Here is a 24,171-nt window from a genome sequence, read left to right as displayed (position 1 = left end):
ATGAAACATATATCAAACTGTATTTGAATTGCTCTGTATCAAATTATTTTGCAAGCCTCGTCATTTGATGCATAAAACTAATGCCGATTTTAAAAGCTAGAACTTGTCGTTGAATGAAGTTTTAAATTCAAGTTATTGAATTATCTAATAGTATATACTGCAAGTTCTTCATATTTTTTAAAATGCTTGTGCCATAGAAGCAATGTTTAGTTTGTATATTAAGATCCGCCAATAAAGATATAAATACAATGAAGTATGCAAATTTAAAAGCAAAATTTGTCAATGAAATTGCATATTCTAATCCGACTAGGGCGATGTATTCTACGAGCAAGTTGTCTTAAGAGCAAATTCTTTTGTCTGTATCATCCAGACGTTTGCGTTTACCTTCAAACGCAAACATCTGGATGATACAGACTACAAACCCTCTAGCATTCTCGCGCATGCGTATCCTGACGTTTGCCCAGGGCATCCGGTTTAACCTCGCTTATATATTTACTGCGTGGACCTCAGGGTCCACGCAATTAAAAACTGACAGTCCAATAAGTGCAAAGACCTTGAGAACTTTTTCTCTTAATTTATGGTATGCTGTATAGGCAAACTTTACACTTAAACGACCAGAAGGATAACATTTGTTTATCCTACACTCATATTTGTGGACGATTTTAATAATTTGTGTCTAGTGACTATCAATGTTACTCTGATAAATATTTTCCTACGGTGTTGCTTTCAGACATACCAAACGGAAGCTCCTCAACACAGACAATCCGGAAACACCGTCTAACGCCATCTCTAAAAAGCTGAGTACCACGATGAAGAAATCAAAAATATTCCAGCCATCTCTGAAGTAGTTCGGTGGACTTAATGCAATTAATTTTAGAAAAGCCTCAGATGCAAAGATACCCGTGAAAACCTGAAAAGAAGAAACGCTAGTACTCAACGCATTTCTTTCATTAAAGAAAACGAAAGGGGGGTAAGAAATATTTTTTACTTCAAAACTTAAAAATGATTCACTAGTATTTCTTAAATGTAGCAATGCAAGTAAACTGCTTTTAGTTGGAATAATATTCAAACCTCAAATATGAATTTAAAATTTATTTTCGTTACTTAATGTGATATCTAATTTTTGTACACTGAGATACAAAGCGATGTATTATGCAAAAAAAAAATAATAATAATAATTCAATGTTAGACATATTCAAAGAGAAATATTTAATCCCTTGAAATAATTCATGGAATATAATTACTAGCATCCAGAGAACTACGATTATAGCTTATTACAGCAAATTCAGTCTAAATCTAATTATTACGTAGTTTCCATAAATAAGAATTTCTGCTAGTTCGGGTGATTTAGGATGTTGATCGGCCGCCATGAACGCAGTGTTGGCAAGGATACAAATGGTGATGAAGAGGTCCACGAAGGCGTCTAAGATGATCATCGCAATAAATTCCTGGAACTTCACATAACAACGGCAGCAATGCCAGCTGCAGAAGCGATTATATAAACGGTCCTTTAGAGGCAATTCCTCTTCCTCAAAGGGGAATTCACTGATGATACCTTTGGAAAAAAGATGCTTATTCTAACATTCAAGATTAAACCGGGTTTTTAATTAGAACAACAAAGAAAAACATAACTTTCAAGCACACTCATTCCATGCTTTACTTCTGTAGTTATAGAAATCACATCTTTCAATATTATTATAAGAAACAAATATCTCCCGAAAGGATATTTTACAAACAACGTACTGTGTTTGCTGTTTCGGTGACCCTCTGCGTGTGCCAGGAGATTCTTGATCACCATCATATCTAGATAAGAGAGCGAATACTTAATACGACAAAAATACTTTGAATTAAGTTGACTAGTAAATTAAAAAAAACACAGTACAAATACCTCTCGGATCTACATGTTTTCCGGCATGAGGGTGGCACATGTCCCCGTCGTGAGACTTCTTTTCAATGTCCATTCGGGAATCATGTAGGGAACCCTACAGTAGTTAAAGTCTTGTTTATATTTTGTGCATATAGACATAATAAAACAATGCTCAAGTGACAAAACTCCACAAAAGCCTCGTTTTAAATATTCTTTGCTTTTCCGAGTACTGAGTCTTTTGAAATATCATTGCATAAGGCCAAAAGAACATAATTCTCAAAATTGGAATTTATATTTATCTTCAGAAAGAAAATACTTCTTATTAGGTTTTGCCTGGAGAAATATTCGAGTCATTTCTTAAACAAGATGTGTTCTTAAAAAATATTTTTTTTATTTCCAGTTCTTTCAAAGCATTTTGATAGACAGTTAAACTTTAAAATAAGGCTGAAGCAAAACTTCCTAAAAAAGAGTCTATTATTTTTATAGTCCTTAATTCAAATAGTCTCTGTTCTTTATAAAAAGATCTTTAATATACGAGTTCCTACGTCTCTTTTTTTATGTTTAAAAGCAAACATCGTCAGTTTTAATTCAGAATTACATATAAAGAAACAAAGAAGCGTGGATACATTAGGTTAAATCTCTATATTATTTTAAATTAAGAGGATAATACAAATGAAAAAAAGCGATCGTCCTTAACCAAGCGGGAAGATTAGTAATTCCAATAAACATGCCATCACCTTCGAATGTTTCATTTGTGAAGGACATATTTTGAAGGAAAAAGGCAGGGGTTGTGAAAAGTTGAATAGGGAAACAAACCATGCATTAAAACAAAATTCTTTTCGGCCTTTGAATTTTGCAATTCATAGAATGATATTTAAGATTCTAAACGTTTTGATTAATGTTAATCTAAATATAAGGAAAAACGTCATATCTGGAAAAATTTTTATTTTTTTTAAAATGTGTCATTCATATGTTTGGTTTAATCCAAATGTATTCAATTTCATTGAATCTGGTGCTAGTAGGGATGGAGTACCTTAACATCTTTATTGATGATTAAAGACCCAACCTCTTAAGCTAACTTCTGAATGCAACTTCTTAAGCTAGCTTCCAAATGCTTGACTTTCTCAAAACTTTATTTTTATACCCTTTGGTTTGGCTAGTCCATTCCAAGGGTTGTCAGGTCATTCCGTTATTTAAAGTCTTCACAGCGTTTTACTCAAATGCCCCTTGACCATTACATGTACACCTATATATTTCTAATTTTCTATGTATGGATAAGTTTAATCCACTCTTTTGGCCCCGCCCTACCCAAGGGGTCATGATTTGAATAAACTAAATCTACACTACCTGAGGATACTTCTGTATTAATAAGACTCTACAGTCTTATGGCTCAATGGCTACGTTGTTCTTGAGGAGAAGATTTTTAAAGACATTTCCAATATATTCCCATTGTAAACTTTGTCATCTGTTGTGGCCTTGTCCTACCCTCTGGGGTCATGATTGGAACAAAGTTGAATCTACAGTCCCTGGGGATACTTCTATTTATATAATAGTGTTGCATTATGCATGTACATGTAAATAAGGCAGGGTACACATGGTGCACGAGCCGGAGGCGAGTGCACTCAAACCCTGGCTTTGCTGACTGTTGTAATTATTTATGCTCTATTTGAGGTGCTTAAGAAAAATATTCATGAAAATTTTTAAAGACATTTAAGTCTATATATTATTTGTTTGCAGACGTCGATTTTCATTGATAATATTCTTTTACATCCTTCAATCAAGTGTCATATAAAAAAGCGTTTTAATGACCCTATAAAATCAGTTCATCTAACGATCTGTCTGTAATTAGTTTGAAAGTTTGTTGTACACATTAATCTAAAGTTCCTTAGAATAATATAACTGTTTTCAAATATTATTTGTCTATTTTCTCCTTCTTGTGTCAATTGTATAAATTAAGTTTATATATTTCATAAAAGTATACAAAGCAGTGATCGTCTCTATGGCGTAATCGATAAGGAATCGGACTGATAATCTCATGGTCATGAGTTCGATCCCCGGCATGTGCATGGAAGAATTTTATTCAGTAAATAAAGCCGTGCACTATTTCGGCATAGTATGCTTACGCTATATAAATCCTTAGACCACTATGCGAGAATAGTAGGGTATGGGTTATATAGAGACAAACTGACAGGAAGCATAATAATACATGTTAAGTATGACGAATCATGGCTTTGCTGTTCTCAAGAAGAAGATTTTTAAAGACATTTTCTATATATTCCTGTGTAAAACTTCAACCCCCTCTTGTAGCCAAGCCCTACCCCGGGATATGATATGAACAAATTTGAATTAAGTGTATGTAATGAGGCTTTCATACGTGTTTATATCCTCTTTTGATCAGTGGTTCTTGAGAAGAAGATTTTTCCAAAAGATGCCACCAAATTCTCAGGGCTTTGAAATTGACCTAGAGGTTCTTAAGAAATAGAAAATGTGAAATGTTTACAAATGACAGACGGACGCCGGACACTCTTCGACCAAAAAACTTGAGCATTTGGCTCAGGTGAGTTAAAATATAAATTGGTTTATTTATAAAATACAAAAGCATTTCGTTTTCAGGCTTGATAAGAAGAGAAACAAGAAGAAGAAGGAAAGTTATAAGATGAGTCTACAAAAAGGCAACATCTTATTGTGCCGTTCCAAACTTACATTCTCGACATGTTTACCATGCTCCCCAGCATCAAGAGGATGTAAATGTGAGCTGTCCTTTGGTTTTTTCCAATCCCATGGGGTATCTAATTTCCCGGGTTTTTCTAATGGAGACCGAGGTGACCTTGGGAGAGAACGTCTGCTATCACGTGACGCAAAACTACTGCGTCTTGAGGAGCCAGTGCGTTTTAGCAATGACGCATAACTATTTCTTCGAGACGCAAGAAATTGTTTATAGGTCAAATTCATATTTAGGTCATCCGAACAAGGGGTAACAGCATTTGGGTCATCTATATAAGGTAGATTGTCCAGCATTAGGGGTTGGTGGTCACCATGATTTGCATTGTATTTCTTCTTTGTATTTCGTCTTACAAATGGAGAGCCAGGTAAACTCAAGCTAGGTTGCTGCAAAAAATGCACATTCACAGTAAAGAAGCTGAAAGCAAACTGGGATTATATGCACTGCATTAACGCCAGTCATGGCGATGTGTCTGCGTAAAATTAATAGGCAAGGAAAACCACACATTTTTTGTTAACTTATCATTCAAAGCAGATTCATTCTTCTTCACTGAATGCTACTCAAGTGCAAAATGCATGCAAAATCTCCAAACGATTAACCACGTGTTGTGTGAGGGGAGAACACATTATTATTTATAAATACTATATGGTTAGTAATGTTTGGAACACTAGAATACTTCACTATCACCAAAGTGTAGCTACAACGACCATTACCTTTTTGCTGACACTGAGGAACTGTCCATTTTCCTCCGGCTTATTAGACCGAACACTGATTTTGTCGGCATTGTCTTCTCCCTCGTGGTCACTTAATGATGTCTCGGAATGACTTTTGGCCTGGGACAGCTTTTCCTCCAGATATTCTTGGTAATCTTCTCTCAGTCCGTCGTGAATTGTTTGTTGAATCTGTTCAGATATTGCATTTTAAAGATATAGTTTCTCTAAAAAAATTAACATATATGTAAATCAATTCGAGATGGATGTGTATGTATCTATCAGTTTTTTATGAGTTTTAATTTTTCAATTTATGTAAATATAAAAAGTAACAAAATAAAAAATGCAATAGATTTATTAAATTTTAAAGTGTATGGGAAAACGCTTCAATAGCACAAATTTTGGAAGAAAGGGTTGGTCAGTCAAAAAAATTCGGAATTTGTTTGCAGTCTGATGCATGATAGTTGAAAGGGCATAAAGGTTTGAGAGGATCATGTTATTTTATTTTTAATGTTAAGTTAGAATTGAAAGGGTAAACTGAGCAAACGTGAGCACCGAGATTTTCAATCGAATTGTGTGTCTAAGCATATAGAAAAACACAGAGAGCATTAAGAAAAAAAATACTTAAAAAAATATTTATTTATAAAATACATGTAAAACAAGACTTTACTATCTATCAACTTTTCAAAATATCCTTTCTGCAAATGAATTAAGTTCTTCAAGTATTTACGTACATTGTTCAACAGTAAATTCTCAATATATGTAGTTTATCTTGGAGTTATACATGTTTGAACATGCAAATATATGATATATGTTCCACCATGCGAGACAAGTCCGGTCATAAGTAGAAAGATAGAATACATTTCAAAAATACATAAGTAATATGCCTGAATATAAAATTTGCAATCGTGTGTATATCGGAATTTGGATGTTTTATCCGTGCGCGGTGCGACTACTTACCGCATGGATTTGCATTGCCTTCTATAATAACAATGTTGTGTTTTCGTCGTAAAACTGTTATTATTATCTGATTAGATTTGAATATGAGCATGCTTTATAATTAATAAAAGAGCCATACATAACCCTATGGACTGCCACATTTGTAAGTTCCATCTGACTATGAATGTAGATTAAATACCTTGTGTTGGGAATATATACAATTAATAACTTCTAATTATTACATTTCTCTAAGTTGATTAATGTTCTAAATAGGTTTCCCCACACCATATTAATGATTCTACAAAATTAGATTGTTATTAAATGACCAAGTATCTGACTTTCTGGACATACAATAAAGGTTTTCTTTTGGTAACACTTTATATACATGTACTTTTAAGCGGGTCCACCTTTACTTACGCTGGAAATATCCTAAAAATAGCACAACAGGATCTATACAGTTAATAATTATTTGAATTGCATGAAAATACAAATGGCAATACCTTATGTTAAATTATGAGAGAATTTGATCTAAAGCATAGAATTACTTAAATATTCTTTAAATTTGATATTGAAAAGTGTATTTAATTTTGTTAAAACATTACAAAGACCATTAAGTTTTCATTTAAATCCTGTTTGAAAAGAAATACGTCATGACATATTTATTCATATTGTAACACATGTACATGGATTTAAGAATAAATCAATAATTTCGTACTGCAACACATATATTTAATAACTATTCCAATTACTCTGTTGGTATTAGTAAGCAAACAAATCTTTTAAAAGATTTTAGTAAATAACGGATTCTTAACTTCAGTAAAACGAATTCCTAGATTAAGTATACATAACGGATTCCTTGAATCAGTATATACAGAATGGATTCCTAGCTTGAGTATACATAACGGATTCCTAGCTTCAGTATACAGAATGGATTCCTAGCTTCAGTATACAGACAGGATTCCTAGCTTGAGTACACAGAATGGATTCCTAGCTTCAGTATACAGACAGGATTCTTAGCTTGAGTAAACAGAATGGATTTCTAGCTTTAGTATACAGAATGGATTCCTAGCTTCAGTATACATAACGGACTCCTAGCCTTTACCTTTCTTTCTTCTTCCTCTTCGTCGGCGTCTGCTTGGTCCTGTTTCTGCGTCTCGTCATAAGACATGGCGACAATGGCCAATATCAGGTTCACCAGATAGAAGGAGCCCAGCAGAATCACAATGATAAAGTAGGCGCAATGGTAAGGACCCTCAGCTCTCAGAGTCTGCAAAAGAAGGAACCTTCTGTAAGCATCGAGCTCTGAACAGTTCTTCGTGTTACGACAATAGTGTAATTAAGATTCATACGTACTATTTGGTAAAGATTCTCCCAAAAGTCTTGTGTCATTAAACGGAATGTACACAGAAGGGCAGTGCCAAAGTTGTCAAAATGAGTGAAATTAAAGTTTGGATTTGTGTGGGTATTGTTGATGCAAACGTAGTTTGGAGGACAATGTCTGAAAATCGAAAAAATATATTGATATGTACATGTTTTTAAAAAATCCATATTAAACACAATCAAAGCACTGATTGCACACGCAAAATTAATATAATATTTCTTACCCTGCTCCTGAAGCATTTCCACATATCAGGTATTCGGTTCCATCAGGCGTGTACCAATGAGCTTTAAAATGCATAAAAAACAGTTTAGTTTATTTTGATTTTTGAACATAAAGGTTCAAAATATATAAATTAATGTTCAACATTATGAGCAAGGGTTCTTTGTGCAGTAAAGATAGCTTGAATAGCTTTTTTTCGAGGCATTTTTAGACAAGTTTCTCAAATCAATACTCTTACAAACTTATGGTCTCAACTTATCTTCTGGTACACATTTGCATCATCCTTCAACCATCTTTGTTCAACAGTAGTTGAGAGTAATTTTTGTTAAGATTACATCCTTTAAAATTTTGGGTTTATCTGTTTTTGAAATGTTGGAATCTATTGCTTTTTATTTTCAATAAATAATAACGTATTTCATTAATAAAAGAGTCATATCCGTTGTTCACATGAAACCCTAATTATCTAAGCAAAGCTCTTTAACAATCCCGGCCGAAAGCATTTTTATGTTGTTGCAATAGGAAACCAATCATTTTGTTTTAAGCAACTAAAGCTACGCTATTTGACACAAATATCTCGTCGCCCGCGTGGTGCAGTGGTTAGAGCGTCTGCACTAGAATCGCGAAGTAAGGAGATGACCCTTACTTCGAGGGTTCGAATCCCACTGAAGGAGGTGGAGACAAGTCGTTTAAACCGAGTTTCCGTGTCACAGTAGGTGCTTGCACGAAAAAAGATCATTCACTGTTCAATGAACATAAGTGTCGAGTACAGGACAAAAATGTCAGCTCTCCACCGGCAAGAAGTGATGTCTTCAAATGAGTGAAAATTCTCGAGAGGGAGTTTAACAATATACAAACAAACAAATAAAATTATCTCGAAAGCAAATCCACTTTCCTTCTTGATAAGACAGAATCATATTGCAGGTACGAACATCCTAACCCAAACCATTTAGAAATTGTTTAACAGAACCATGTTTTCTATTTTTAGCAAAATAAATCGTGTATCTTTAAACCTTATGACCCCCAAAACAATTCCTGAAATCATCAATATCAAAATTCGTACCGTTAACATGAAAAAATATAGGGTTAAAGGCAGATGTGATGGTAAACTTGGGATGCTTACTCCTTCATGATATCTGATGTTTTCGCAGGTCAGTGTTTGCTCTGCTCACAATATTTGTACTATTTAACTGTTTTGTTATCTTCCCATTTCATTTTAATTGTCGTACAAAACTGAATATCCAGATGGACGGTGGACAATGTCAAGCTAAAATTCATTCAAATCCAGCTACTTCAAGTTACCTCAATTTATCTTTTTCAAAAACATAATTTAAGTACATAAAAATGAATATCTCACCAGGATTCATTGCATACTCTATCCAGGCATCATCATATGACCAGGCTGTCTCGTTGCCCTCGGTGGAATTGTCGTACGTGAAGTTGGCAAATGTGACGCATTTCTGTCTAAGAGTACCCATGTATAATTGCATACCGACTAAGGCAAAAATTGAGAGCATGAAAACAGTTAAAATCATCACATCTCGGAGCCGCCGCACAGCCTCCAGTAAGGCACCAACAATGGTCTTCAAGCCTACGAGGAAAGTTATAAATTAATTGTAAAAGTTAATACAATCTCTTCGAAAACTTTCCTTCAACTTTTATCAAATCTACCATCTCAAAACTCAGCAAAATTAAAGGGTCGTTTAAAGTAGTAGAACAATCAATTACAATGACACATTTTAACTATGCTTAACACCAAACCACAAAAGTTACGTAATTATTTCTCAAAAATCGTAAACTAAGAAAATTTCTCTTCATTTCTGTATGCTGTACAAATGGTCGAAGACCAGTTTTATGCAAAGCTTTTCAGATGAATCAATAAAATTTCTTATTGGATAAATAAACAAAATCCTCACATTTTTATCTTGAAACCTTAAAACTTTATTTCAATGCAAACTACAGAACCCTTTGTTGTGAAAATTGGTTAAAATATGTATTAGCAACTTTATTCAAGCTGCATGCAAAAAGACTCATGCAACGATTTACAAGTGAAAGAAAACATCTTTCAGTTCCTTCTTACAACAAGATCGTTTAGTAACCTGAAGTGCTAAATATACTGAATGTAAGGTCACCACTTGACCGTGGAATGCACAAACAAGACTGAGATACTAGTGAAATCATGTAAAGTTAAGTACTAGTATATCTTAACAAATCTTTAAAAATTCATTTAAAAAACATTGACAATGTAATTAAAAATGCTCTTCTTAAAAAAATTTCAAGATAACACTAACAGCACATAAAGCAAAAAAAAATTATGTAATTTGTTAGCTATCATAAGCGCAGATTTTAATTTGTGAATTCAACCACGTGGCGGAGTGGTTAGAGCGTTTGCTCTTAAGTCTCAAAGTAAGGAGTTGATCCTTACGTTGCAGGTTCGAATCCCATTTTTGGACATGGAGACCGGTCCTTCAGATGAGACCGTATGAACCGAGGTCCCGTGTCGCAGTTGATGCTGGCACAAAAAAGATCCCTAAATGCTACATAGCCCTGAGTGCCGAGCATAGGACAAAATTTGCAGCTCTCTACTGGAAAGTCGTGGCGTCTCCATGTGAGTGAAAAATTCTCGAGAGGGATTTTAACCAATATACAATCATCAATCAATATTCAATTTGTTAATTAAAAAATTGTGATGAAATCTAAAACTGTGTACAGAAAGTAGTTATGTATCTTAAATATCGTATATACATTATCTATAGTCTAAAAATTGTACAATCTACTGAATAACAGAATTTTTTTTAACATAAAAATAAAGGAATGACACAAGAATGATACAAGAATATCTGAAAGAGTGAAAGGTATAGCTAATGCTGAAAACCCTAAAAAATAGCAAGGAAGTTTACAACAGTTCAAATTTCAATGAGGTAGTGTTCATTTTGAAGGTCTTTTGTATCAACTTACGTTCCATAATAAGTTTAATTACTCTCTATTAAACCTCAAAGTAGTTGTGCACACATCATATATATATATATATATAAGATAGAAGAACTCATTTCCCCTTGTGATAGAGGCAAAAATACTTGCATGTAAAGAAAACATCATAAAACATTCAAAAACAACGATTCTAGCAAATCAAGAAAATACACAGATACATACATATCAAGATGCTCTTTGCATTCATTTCACAGTAGCAAAAAAGCATATTTTTCTGTTAAAAGTAAATTTTCTCTTTTTGTTCTACTTGATAAATTTATATAAGTATGTAAAAATTTACAACATTTCTATTAGTTTGTAAGTTAAGAAAAACCTTGAATTTTAAAGTGAAAGAATAAACCTGGTGAAGTTAGTCATGTAAACTAACAGCATGTGCCAATTTTCAGAGAGAAAAAATAAAAAAATAAAAAACAACCAAATTAAAAACAAATACCTCTTGTGATGTTAGTGTATTAAAACAATTTCTTTAGTGGGTGCTTTTTAGTGAGTAAAAAAGACACGTCTAACGTGCAAATTTCACCTGGTATTACAGCAACTGTTTTCAGGGCTCGTAACACCCTGAAGGTCCTAAGAGCTGATAAATTTCCCAGGTCTACCCCCATGGTTACATACCTGGTGAGGAAAATGTAATATGGTTTACATGACAAATACATGAAACATTTTCAAAATTACCTGGAATTACAGCTACAGTTTTTAGTGCTCTGAGCACTCGAAAGGTCCGAAGAGCTGCTAAATTTCCCAGACCGTCCTTCGTTAACTCTAGCGGTTCAATTATGCAAGTTTCAACGTACCTGATTGTAAAAAAATAATGTGAAGAAGGTGATGAGACTGAAGAAAAGAGGCAGTGATCAGATGAAGCGTGCATTAAAAAAACAGAGTGCTAGTAAGGAGCAGAGAATTCAACATCAGAATGCAAAAGATATACGAATATATCAAATTCTGTATCCCCAAGAGTTGTAAAATTAAATTATAATTTGATTATTATTTTCCCCACTTTTTGACAATTAAAAAGTGGAAGCTTTTTAGTAGAAATCGAAAAAATATTAAGTAAAATTGTCAAATTAGACATTAGTTCTTATATAGGTAGATGCGTGTATTCTGTGTAACTTTACTATCTTGACGGTGGATTATTCGACATTTTTGTTTTTAGGTAAACAATTTTGCTCTTGATCTGATAAAATAAACCTCTTAGAAAAAGGGTTTATTTATTTCGACAAATATCTACAAATAAAATGCAGAAGATTACGAGTTTGAAAAGGAAAGCATAGAAATATTACAGAAAAAAATATCACAGAATCTATTATGTATTCGTAATTTTTGACTAAATAGAGTTTGTAGACGTCTGCGTTTTCTAAAGATGTTCATATTTTAGATGTCAAAAGAACCTTCCAAAACATTAACAGTGCACGATACATAGTGAAATATACTTCAACGTTAGAGAGGTAAAAAGAAATTTAATGTGCAGTCAAAACTTAGTGCATCTCTCCTAATAGTACTTGAAATATATTTTTAGCATTGTTTCCCCACGAAAGTATATTTTGTTTTAAATGTTATTGTTAGCAATAATTCTGAAGTCTGAATTTTGTAATTTAAATGAAAAAAAAAACATCAATTACTACTTGACTAATTAAAAGCTGTATCAAAATACGATGAGAGAAATAAATCGAAATTGTTCTCTGTTTTTAATGAAGATTTAAGAGACCAGATTTTTTTTTTATTTAGAAGTGACTTACGCTAGGGAAATGACGGCGAAATCTAGCCAATTCCACGGGTCTCTCAGGTATGTAAAAGTATTGATGATGAATCCGCGGGCGCTGATTTTGATGAGAGCTTCCATAGTGTACACACCAGTGAAGACGTATCTGTCACAACATACAACACAATGATTGATTGATTAATTCATTGATTGATCGATTAAATATTTCAACTTCTAATTCGTTTAACAGCATTTGGAAAGATGGCTAAGCAAATGCAAACCAATAACTTATACAATCTGCATCAATATGCTTTTATCATGAATAGTGCTCCTTTGATAAAATTGAATATTTTTCTTGAAATTCCTACTCACTCGATCCATGTAAATGGTTGTTCAGTCATGGCCATGAAAGCGCAGTTGACTATGATGGTGATGATGATCAACGCGCTGAATAATGTGAATACGGTTAAGGCAAACTGTTAGATAACACAACAAGAAATTGCAAAAGTCCAACGTTAACGAACATGTCAATTAACTATAAGAGACACTAATATACATGTACAAATAATACAATACACAATAACACAAGACATAAAATAAACCTACATGTAGTAAACTTCTGAAAAAATTGTTTTGGAACATAGTTTGGAAGAATACATTGACTCATTTTTGTTTCTTATGCTTTCATTTTGTTTCCTGAGTGGGCTGATATACAAATCTAAAACACTTAACGTGACCCATTCCAGGTAAGATTAAAATGTTGGAATGTACATTTCCGACAGGAACATTAACGTAAAATTTTCCTTCGATTTGCAAAACTTATGTTTTGCAATTTTTCTACTGGTATAATTTTACATGTATACTCTGTTTATATTCATATAATACACTCATTAAAGATACAGAAATAAGTCAAATTAAATTGTGTAGAACATATTTCACACTCTCGAAATTCACATATAGCTTAGGCTATCTTTAAAAGATTGGTAAGTTGCCCTCTCCCGATCGAAAATTTTCAATGTTACACTCAACTACATGCAATATTTATGTAATGTTACACTCTTGTGACAAAATGACAAAACATTACAGTCTTGCTCAATACATACATCTGTATGTTATTACATTCTTTTCACAAAAATAAGAGGAGCATTACGATCTACCGGTATATGTATCTTAATCGATTATTTGTTAATTTACACTGTTGTCACAAAAGTGACAAAACATTACAATCTAGTTTACTCCATACGTTCGTCGTTATGTTACACTTTTGTTACAGTCATAAAAGGACAAGTATAATTCATTGCTACAGTTATATTACTGACACTCATTTTATAATCATTACAGAGACATGTACATTTATAATAATGATACACGTTTGTTACAAACATAGGAAGAGACATGTACATTTAACGTGGACAAAACATCGTTTAGTTACATTCTTGTTATTATCCTGACAGAGACGTGTCAATTTCACTTACTTTACTCATTGTTTTATAATACAATTGTTACAATCAAAACAGAGAATAACCCCATATAAGATTACTTTACACCCACGTTACAATCATGTCTTGGACAAGTACATGTAATTTACACAATACTTCGTTGTGTTACACTCTTGTTATAACTCGAGGTTGTTTTGTTATACCCGATTTTCACATCACGAACACGAATTCTCTATCATAATCTAAATTTAGAATCTACCGAGTGGGAGTAAATACAGGTATACATCCATTAAATTCAACATTAAGAACAAAACACATCGTAGTTACAATTTTTTGTTACATGTGAAATGCACGTCTAAATTACTACATACATGTACATCGTTATTTTACACCAATGTACAATCACGCCAGGCACATTGAACTTACTCTATAAACTCAGTTTCGACACCAGTAAGTGCCATAAAAACACAGTTGACGATGATCGTCAAAATCACCAACGCACTAAATAACGTACAGTCATCGTTAAGGCTTGTAGCTGATCTGCTTTTCAATGACACACTTTTGGCGTAGAAAAAGAATTTTCCTGTCTTTCATGAAATACAAGTCCAACCGCAGTTTCTAGATATGGACTATTTTTACATTCCAAAACCATAAGTGGACCAAACAATTTATTCGTTCTCTTCCAAATATTCAAACTTAAGCCAAATCTAACCTTATCTAGATAATTATTTTTTAATTGTGATGAATATATTTGATTCGAAAGAGCAAAATACTGATACATGTATAGGTATAAGTGTATACATGTATAATGTAAAATATAATTGATTGTTAACTTTTCTGGAACATAAAGTAATCTGTAAAAGGATATGGATGAACTAAGACGTAGAGGGCACCTCTCCTGATTGGGTTGAAGGGACTAAGGAGGTACAGGGCGTTAGTGGCGCTGAATCTGTAGATAGTCATGTCTTTTCCAACCACCACAAACGTCTATGAAAATGTAAAAAAAAATTGTATAGAATAAATACTATTACTGACGATGTTACTTTTGAATTAACAATCATTTACTATCAACCGAATTATTAAACCCCTCCAAACGAAATTTGAGGGATGTACAGGAATCACTTTGTCTGTCTGTTTCTCTAGCTGTATGTTTGTCCGTGCCATCGAAGGTCACTGCCAGAAAAATAATATTTTAAAAATCCTGAGGAGACTCTAGCTTAATGGAAACTCATACTGGGGAAAAATTTGTTTATGACGCGAGAGAGTCCCATGACTTCACCTCGTCATTCCGACAGCTTCAAGGTCACAAACATAGAGAGTGTTCAAAGGAAAACGTGGGGTAGCGGTCGAATTCGGCCCCTTATTTGATGGAAAAATCAGAACACTGGCAAAATTGTGATAGTTTGTAATTAAGAACTTAAAATGATGCTTGCTTTAAAACCAGCACCTACTTGGATTTAAAGCTTACATGGAGGCCACAAGAGGGTGCAGAAGTACATTGTAGGACATTTTCCCGAATTTCCTCATTTTGGTGGAATTTCATCATACTTGGGATATTTTTCTCTTCGGAAAACATATAGCACAAGCTTGCCTACCTGAGATTTTTACACATAAACTGCATCTGATACTAGTGTTTATTATATAGTCTATTTATAGTCCCTATATAATCTATACAAACGCAAACAGTTCATAACACTACATATTCACCGGATTTTAGGCCGTATTCACCGGAGGCTCAATGCGCGTGCAACGGCATTGTGACGAACAACGTTGTAAACAATGGTTCGACCGGCAGCAGCGTGCTACGTATCTGAGCAGAAAAAAAAAATTATTCAAACCTATTTCAGGATTATTTTTTAACATTTGGACGTCTTATATATAGCAAAATTCGGAAAGGAAAACACGGAGGTTACAAAAAGTAATCTGGAGAATTTTTTCTATTTTCAACTATGGAAGATCGTAAATGAAAATTGTGTCGTCATACAGCCTTCACTGTCTTTTTTATTCAAATCCCGACTATATAATAAAACAATTATGGACTCTTTTGATGTTGAATATGGTTTGTTATTCACCAGAAAAATATCTCTCTCTCAATATGAATATTTTTCTGGTGAATAACAAACCATATTCAACACCAAAAGAGTCCATAATTGTATAATAAAATATATAAATTTGGTAGATAGGTAAGCTTGTGCTCTGTGTTTTCCGAAACAAAATGTGCTGTAAAATCGATGAAAATTTGCATAAAAATTATAAAATTCGAAAACTGACCTATTTTCTGACCTCTATGTATTCCAAAACCAATTTTCATTTGGTTTTTAACAGGTTTTTGTTGATAAACTGTTGAATCATTCTAAATGACACCCAAAATCAGGGGCCAAAAAGGGTCTTACTCTATTTTGTCCTTTGCCTGAGCTATATCTTTGTAATTAATGCAGAATCATAAAAAGCTCGTACTCGGTAAAACTGAAGATTGTTTATGGTCTGAAGGATAATATCTTTGCCCCAATGTGATTGTAAAAATGTTTAGGGCAGAATGACATGTCTAGATTTACATATTTTACTCAAATGTAGCAAAGTTATTTTGATAAGACTAAGTTCAAGGTCACATGTACAAAACTGCAAGTAGGCATTTTGCAATATAAAAAAAAACTAATAATATAAGAATAATCATTGAACTTTAAAAAAAATATTTTGTGACTAATGTTTACATTAGGTTAACTTCAACCTGAAATTAATACTTCAAAATTTTGTTCAATTACTTTTACAAATAATTAATATGTTGATGTGTATTTAAAAGAAATATTTCTTATAACTGGCTTCAAGGCAATTCCACAGTAGTATACAAAGTAAAAATCGCAATTTTAATTTTGATCCTTCACAACAGGCAGACGCCACACCAGGTTTTAGAGACTGCTTAATATACATGTTTACTATAGCTAAGAACAATTAATGACAACACAAGAAGCAGTGACTTCTAAAAACTGTGTGATAGAATTTTTCAGTGATTCTTTAGTTAAAAAGTTTGTTCTTTTAAATTCTAAATGAATTTTCTTGAGTTATATGTGTGTCAATTTTTTTTTTTATATTTTGCATTAATATTCATTTTATGGCCAGGTATTAAAAATACACATAATAAGAATTTGTGACGATCTCCGTATGTTTAGTTACCTTTATATAATCAGTTATTTCTAAAGTGCATACATGTACATTCAAAGAACTTAGAATAAGCATGATATTTATCAATTCACTCTTTCAAATAGGTTGATTTGTAATTTAATAAAAGCCATGTATTCAAAATGGAAGTACTAATGCAACCTCTAATGGCATTGCTAGGACCAGAAGTCAGTTTACATTATTACGTTTTCACTCTTTATATTTTATCCCTTTTGTTATGTTATCTTTAATTTATCTTTCTTACTTTTTGTGTTTCGTAAAATTCGTCAAAATCTTCCAGGGGTTTGCTTGTATACTCCACCGGAAACAGATCCTTGAGCGACAAGGGGAGCTTTTTTCCCGCCTCATACTTGGGATTGGGCTTGGGCTCCTCTTCCTCGTGAGCGGCTAACTCTTCCTCCTCCCCCTCCTCATGGGCCTGTTTCTCGGCTTTCTTGAACGCTTTTTCCTCCGCAATTCGATCTTCTATATGTACAAGTGACTGTGGAGTGAAAAGTCTGAAGAATTCTTCTTCCTCCATTTTAGTCGTACACAACTTAGTTTTCCAACAGATTTAATGAAGTGCATTTATCGAAGTACCTATAAACAAATGAAACTGTTTTTAAAAAATGATAAAAATGACATCTGTATTTAACATTATTATCTTAGCATAAATTGGAGAGTGCATATTAAATTTTTATTTCAGACACACCGTTTCAACCTACACTTGTATCTTTATGGAATGATGTTGCATTTAAACGTCACATACTGACATATAAATATTTTACATAATTGAAAACAAATCCTATTAAATTTGTATTGAATTGTTTTATCAATTGAACGGATAGCTAACCCACAAACAAGCCAAAAAACAAAAGAAATCACATGCTATCTCACGATTAAATACATTTCTATACGGTGGTGTACTTTAAATCGATCAAATAACCAAGCATTGCGGCTCAATGTTAAATTTTTCAAAACAAATCATCGACTCATCAGAAAACAATTGTAAGTCTACGCCGCGTCTCGACCTAATTTTTGTGAATATTTCAGCTATTTCAGTTTAAGGTATTCAGCTTTCGCATGTTTCATACAGAACAAATTCGAATCTGTCACAAGACCTGACCTCAGTTAACCTTTGTTGCATCAATATTCTTGTGAAGTCTATACATTTACATTCTTTTTCATTTGTAAGCGTTGATTTTATCGGTTAAACCGAAGACATCATCTTCATCACTTGAAATTAAAATCATTAAGGCGTGCAAATAAACAACGAGTGTAAAAGAATTCTCGCAGCAGAACAGCAACGAAATATCTGACATAGTAAGACCATTAATTCGACAACAATGAGCCCTGCAATATAATAATGTAATCGATGAGATGACCCTATGCTCTATTGAAGAATTTGAACAAAGATGCATCATACTATTCAAATATTTGGACAGCCACGCGTATTAACAATATAAGTGCCTATAAGGTCAAAAATGCCTTCGCCAAATACGAAGTATATTTGGCAAAATCTTTAATCCTTTTCTCTGTGCTTCCTTATTTTTGAGCCGACAACAGTTCAAAATCATCGAAATGGTTGATTGGATAAAAGCAGTACATACCCAGGTGGGGTTTTCTGAATTATTTTAAGAATCAATCAAAAGCGGCGAATTTTGTTTACGAAAATTGATAATATTTTCAAAGTTACCTTGCGTACATAGAAAGAGTGCAAAAAAATCCAGCGTTCCCATTTATAAGTAGCTGTTTTTACACATGGTCGGTTTAGTTGTAACATAAAATTACAAATTCATCTATGATGTCAAGTATCCCTGGCAACAAATTAAAAGATGAACATAAAAAAATATCCGAAATACCTTGACGTTTATTGGTAGGTCAAAGAGCCATATGAAGTTTTTACCGTAGCCCCAAATAACCTTCTATGAAAATAGATAGAAAGAAGAAAGTAAGAATTAAGTCTTTTTGGTATGCCGTACCATAAAACACTGTCTACCTTTTAACATTATAAAAATAAGAGCTTTTAAAAAAAATTAAATAGCAGGAATATCGATAATGCTTGGGATTTCAGGATAAAAAATATATCATTTTAGTTCAAAACATAACTACATGTATAGTATATATAATACATGTTTTATTCTAAGTGAACACCTCTGAATTTCAAATAAATATCAGCCTAACTTTTAAACAATTATAACCACTGCAGAAGTTCTGCGTTTTCACTACTTGTATAATTTTGCATTTTATTTCGCTCATAAAGTACAGTGTTGCTGTATAAAAACTGTATAATGAATTCAAAGGCAATGACCTAGAGCATAGTTGAACACAAAAGGTAGACCTTACCGTGTCTTATTCTAAATACCCCCTTTTTACATGTTACAGGTCGTAACTTTTTTTATAACCTTTTTTGTTCTGCATCGCACATTGACAAACATTTTTTGGGGCATATGTTAAGAAGTAATTAATATTACAGATGTATTTTTTTTTTTACCACAATTATTAATTCAGGTCTTTATCTTTTATGATGTTAAGGTAACGATTTCGACTGAAAATAAAGTCAAATGGAGAAACAGGTCACCCTTTTCCCTGATCCTCCAATGCGCTCATTGTGCTATGTACATGCAGACGGTGAACAAACTCGTCTACACAAATGTACTGTATTGTATCATATTCGTTTTTATGGCAATACATTTCTATGTCACAAACACAGCCAAATACTTATATAGATTGGTATTTAGTTATCACAAGAATTAAAATGTTTAGCGTGACCCAGTTTACACACATTTGTTGTTTATTCCTTTGTCATCTCTCGTTTTTGTACACTCTATACATTGTCTAAAGACTAAAAGTTGAATAATGTATCGTAATAAAACGAATGTGACATTTACATCTCAGAACTAAAATGTCTTAAGAAACATAGAACATTAAATTGTTGTTTTTGTCTGATGAGAAATTCATGGAATTAATCATTAAAGTCGTTTTAATAAACATGCGAAGAAAAAATCTACATTTATTTTCTTCTTCGATTCTTACTGAAAGTTGATTTTATTCACAGATGTTGAGGATTTTAATTCCTTTTAGAAAATGTAAATGATTTCTGATAATCCATTTTTATAAATGTGAGGTAGGGAAACCAGTAACCAAAGTCTTGACGAGGAAAACTATAAATACATGTAGTTAAAGTAAATTTTAAAAATAACATCTTAAAATAAATTTATGGTGGCAGTCTGATAAAAGCTAAAGGTATTTTAAAAGAACACTTAGCTCAAAAAACGAACGCCATCCCCAGATACATGTATTTGCAAAGTCCCGGATATGCTATGGGAAACCGAACATTTCTGTTCAATAAGAACATATAATTTAGAAGTGCAAGATTGCACTATGAAATAAATTGTAAGTTTACATGTAATTAACACTTTGCGTAGGAAGAGGTTTAAACTCCTTTTCATTTTGTATCTTTGAACAAAAAGTTCTTAAACTCGTACATACCATATGACTTTCTCTCTCTCTCTCTCTCTCTCATTTTCATTGTTAACCAGTTTGCTTTCATAGCCATGTTTTATCGGATTTTACAATTCGAATGGAAACAAACTATTTTTTGTGATTTTCATCTCCAATGCCGTCTTTGCTTGTAACCAACTAGTTTTCTCGCATCATTTATTTGCCAATCATCTGCCTAAAAACCACCCACGACTGTTTATTTTTGCGACTGAAAAAACTTGAATACACGATAGAACTAGAGGTACTACGAGCACTGAGCTCACTACATGATACCCCCGCCTATGATGGCGAAGTCCATGTTTTGTTCTGGGAGACCCGAAATAAGTGTCTGATAAAAAAATAAAATAAGAGGTGTTTAATGGCATTATGTAATTAATAATCTGTTAAAGTATCATTAAATGTTATGCTGTGGTATTGGAGGAGTTAGGGATAAGAGATAGGTACCCTTCATTAATATAGAAAGAATGATAGGGTCAATGTTTTTCTACTATAAACCCGAAATACATGTATGTGTCCGATCAAAAAGTAAAAAAAAGGAGGTGCACACTGGCTCTAGATTCTGTGAAAGTCTCATTAAAATTCATTCATTGGAATAGGAGGTGTTGCGGATAGGAGATGAGTTCCCCAAAGGCAGTTAGGGCGTTTGCTCTCGAGTCGCGGAAAAAGGGGTTGATCCTTACGTCGCAGGCTTGAAACCGACTGCGGGACGTGGAAAGTGGTCCTTCGGGTGAAACCGTATAACCGAGGTCCCGTGTACATGGGGTGCTGGTACAAAACGATATCCCTCATTGCTCAATTTTGCAAGTGGTGGTGTCTCCAAGTGAGTTAAAAATTCTCGAGAGGGACAGTAAAATATCAATCGAACAAACATTTGAGCCTCGCAAAAGATAAGTTGGTTTCCAGAATGATATCATTATTTGCACACCGAGTACTGCAAATCAAACAATACTTGAGACACTGTTTAATCGTATATCGCACACTGATTCATTTTGGTCGCTGTAGAGGCTTGTTTCGTGATCGGGAGGGTTTAAGCTCGATTCTTGTTCCCGGAGCCGCGTCAGATGTAAGACGTATAACACAGTGATACCCGGCATTTTAGTAGTGACCGTATCTCACTCGACGTTGGCCAAAAAAAAACCCTCACTGTTCACTGACTCGATTGTTGAGTTATAATTAGAAACTCTTCAGTCGGTGATGTCTCAATTGAATAAAAAATTTCTCGCAAGGGACGTACAAACAACAAGCAACCCTTCTTTCCAGTCTTCTTTTTTCATGTTTTACAAAAAAATAATACTGTCAAAAAACTTGTTAAGTTCCTCAAAACGCAAATAAAAATCACTAATATGATAGATTATACTTGTACTTCAGGGCAGCAGACGACAGGGTCACGTGGCAATACTTGTTTATAAAACCGTAGGCAACGTGTACAAGTAAATCAGAGAAACATGCACTAAAGTGCCCTATGCCTTCTGAATAACCTAGCATAATACTTGTTTATAAAAAGCTGACGTCAGAAGCATAGATCTACCGATGTGTTACTTTTTATCTTTGACTTTAGAATTCATGTAAATAAAATCTCTGTAATATTTAATTTACAGAATTTGTCTTCACATAGAGGGAGTTCTTCATATTTTCTATTATTAATTTGATACATTGTTTACCGTTTATATATCTTTGCAAAAAGATTGATTGATTGATTGTTGTTTATCGTCCCTTTCGAGAATTTTTCACTCATATGGAGACACCACCACTTGCGGTGGAGAGCTACAAATTTTGTCCTATACTCGGCACTAAGGGCCATGTTGCAGTGAGGGATCTTTTTTGTGTCAGTATCTACTGCGACACGGGACTTCAGTTTATACGGTTTCATCCGAAGGACCGGTCTCCACGTCCCACAATGGGATTCGAACCCGCGACCTTAGGATCGAATTCTTACTTCGCGACTCTAAAGCAGACGCTCTAACAACTATGCCATGCGAGGTACCTTTGCAAAAAGAAGACACAGAAGAAAAGAAATGAATGGAATTAAAATACATGCATAGTTCTCTTCAAGAACTCTTACTTCCAAATTTGAACGAACTTTTCCTCATTAAGATTCAACACTGCAAATTCAAAGGATTTTTTTTTTTTACATTTGTTTCTTTTGTCAGCATGAAAGTCTTTAAACTTTATTTCAGACACAGTCGAAGTCACAGATTACAATAAAACAATAAACCGCTGATTCAAAATATCCGTTCATATGGAAAGAGATCAATAAGGCGCCTGTTCAGTAAGCATACTCTCGCCTTAAATAATAAATAACGTTCAGGGGATGAAATCAGAATCAATTACATTGCAGGAAAAAAAAAACCTCCACAAACAACCGTTAATTCTAGCTGTCCAAAATTCAGGTTTCATTTAATTTGGATTGTCAGTTAATGGATAAGATGGAAAATCATCTACACACTCACCCTTTCCTAGTTTTTGTTCCTTTATTTTTCTTTTTCCGAGCTTATTTATTTTAAACACAGTGTAAATACATGTAATACTCAGTACTTAAATAAATATGTACGAAAATCGGTATATAAACGGCATGCGTTTATAAAAATCTAGCTGTTACATAAATTGCCTTTTAAAGAGGATGAGGGTCAACAAATTAACCACCACATGATATCTTTTAAGCTGTCAACTATCATTTGGCAAAGAAAAAATTAATAGATTTTAGTTTTAAAATTGGATCATTTTTGTAAATCTATATACGGAACTCTTCTTCTAAAGGAGACCAAAGTAGTCTAAAAATGGCCACAACCACCCAGTCCCTTTTAAAAAATCGGTATCTTTACTTGAAGATCATCCCTTCAATAAAAAATAATTCAAGTGACAAACTTCACCACAATTTTGTTTTAGAGTAAGCCATTTCTGCGAGCATTGAGATTCTTTTTCTCACTTTTTGTTTCACGTCTGGGGTACACAATTTGAGCTGCTTTTTTTTTGAGAATATTATTTTTATGTTAAATGTGTTATAATGATAAATTTGTATGTAATTTAAACTTTCAGATCAATTAGACTAAATTAAAGTATAACTATTTTTTAAAATAAAAACATTTTACGTGAAAACATTTGATGCATTTTTTTTATAAGACGGGTTAGTTTGATCCTGGCGCCCTCCTCCTCCAAAATCAAACGTCATTTGATTTGATCTTTAAATAATGAATCTGTTCTTTTGGATGTCCTGAATATCTGTCCAAGCTGCTTGTTTGTTGCCTACATTGGATATCATTGTGATATGATCAATTATTATTTTAAAAAATATCGATATGAAATTCGGTATTTAATGCTATAGTGAAAAGCAATTTTAATATAAAGAAAAAAAATAATTGTATCTTCAGAACATTGAAATCCGTGTTCGAAGGCATCTTTCAGGATTATTTAAAATTGTGAAAAAATGAAAACGTCACCATGCAGAAAAACGAAAAAAAGAAGTGTCCATGCTGTAAGTAAAATTACTTATGACGACACTAATATAATAAAAGATTTGTAAATACTATAATAATTAGATTTATTCAGTTTT

The 24,171-nt window shown here is 33.2% G+C and overlaps 1 protein-coding gene across 13 annotated transcripts in view; it reads right to left on the bottom strand.

Moving 5' to 3' along the window:
• Window positions 1-24,171, bottom strand: part of LOC134266121 (sodium channel protein para-like) — a 68,070-nt gene that overhangs the window by 18,931 nt on the left and 24,968 nt on the right. For 8 of the 13 annotated variants that reach the window (XM_062748354.1, XM_062748358.1, XM_062748357.1 and 5 more), the window contains 16 exons: window positions 17,383-17,717; window positions 14,831-14,948; window positions 12,895-12,979; window positions 12,560-12,688; window positions 11,347-11,438; window positions 9,193-9,426; window positions 7,843-7,903; window positions 7,592-7,736; window positions 7,341-7,505; window positions 6,260-6,280; window positions 5,303-5,491; window positions 4,571-4,975; window positions 1,889-1,982; window positions 1,744-1,803; window positions 1,308-1,555; window positions 737-910 (listed from right to left, as the gene is read on the bottom strand). In XM_062748354.1, the coding sequence (XP_062604338.1) occupies window positions 737-910; window positions 1,308-1,555; window positions 1,744-1,803; window positions 1,889-1,982; window positions 4,571-4,975; window positions 5,303-5,491; window positions 6,260-6,280; window positions 7,341-7,505; window positions 7,592-7,736; window positions 7,843-7,903; window positions 9,193-9,426; window positions 11,347-11,438; window positions 12,560-12,688; window positions 12,895-12,979; window positions 14,831-14,948; window positions 17,383-17,658 (2,496 nt within the window). In that variant the 5' untranslated portion in view covers window positions 17,659-17,717. The remainder of the gene's footprint in view (window positions 1-736; window positions 911-1,307; window positions 1,556-1,743; window positions 1,804-1,888; window positions 1,983-4,570; window positions 4,976-5,302; window positions 5,492-6,259; window positions 6,281-7,340; window positions 7,506-7,591; window positions 7,737-7,842; window positions 7,904-9,192; window positions 9,427-11,346; window positions 11,439-12,559; window positions 12,689-12,894; window positions 12,980-14,830; window positions 14,949-17,382; window positions 17,718-24,171) is intronic. The other 5 variants (XM_062748363.1, XM_062748364.1, XM_062748360.1 and 2 more) reach the window with 3 other exon arrangements.

This window comes from Saccostrea cucullata, unplaced genomic scaffold (assembly GCF_032062105.1).
Source record: "Saccostrea cucullata isolate Sc308-1 unplaced genomic scaffold, CSIRO_AGI_Scuc_v1 ctg292, whole genome shotgun sequence".
In the NCBI taxonomy this organism is placed as follows: domain Eukaryota; kingdom Metazoa; phylum Mollusca; class Bivalvia; order Ostreida; family Ostreidae; genus Saccostrea; species Saccostrea cuccullata.
Note: the sequence above shows the minus strand (reverse complement) of the source record. Positions and strands in the feature narration are given on the sequence as shown.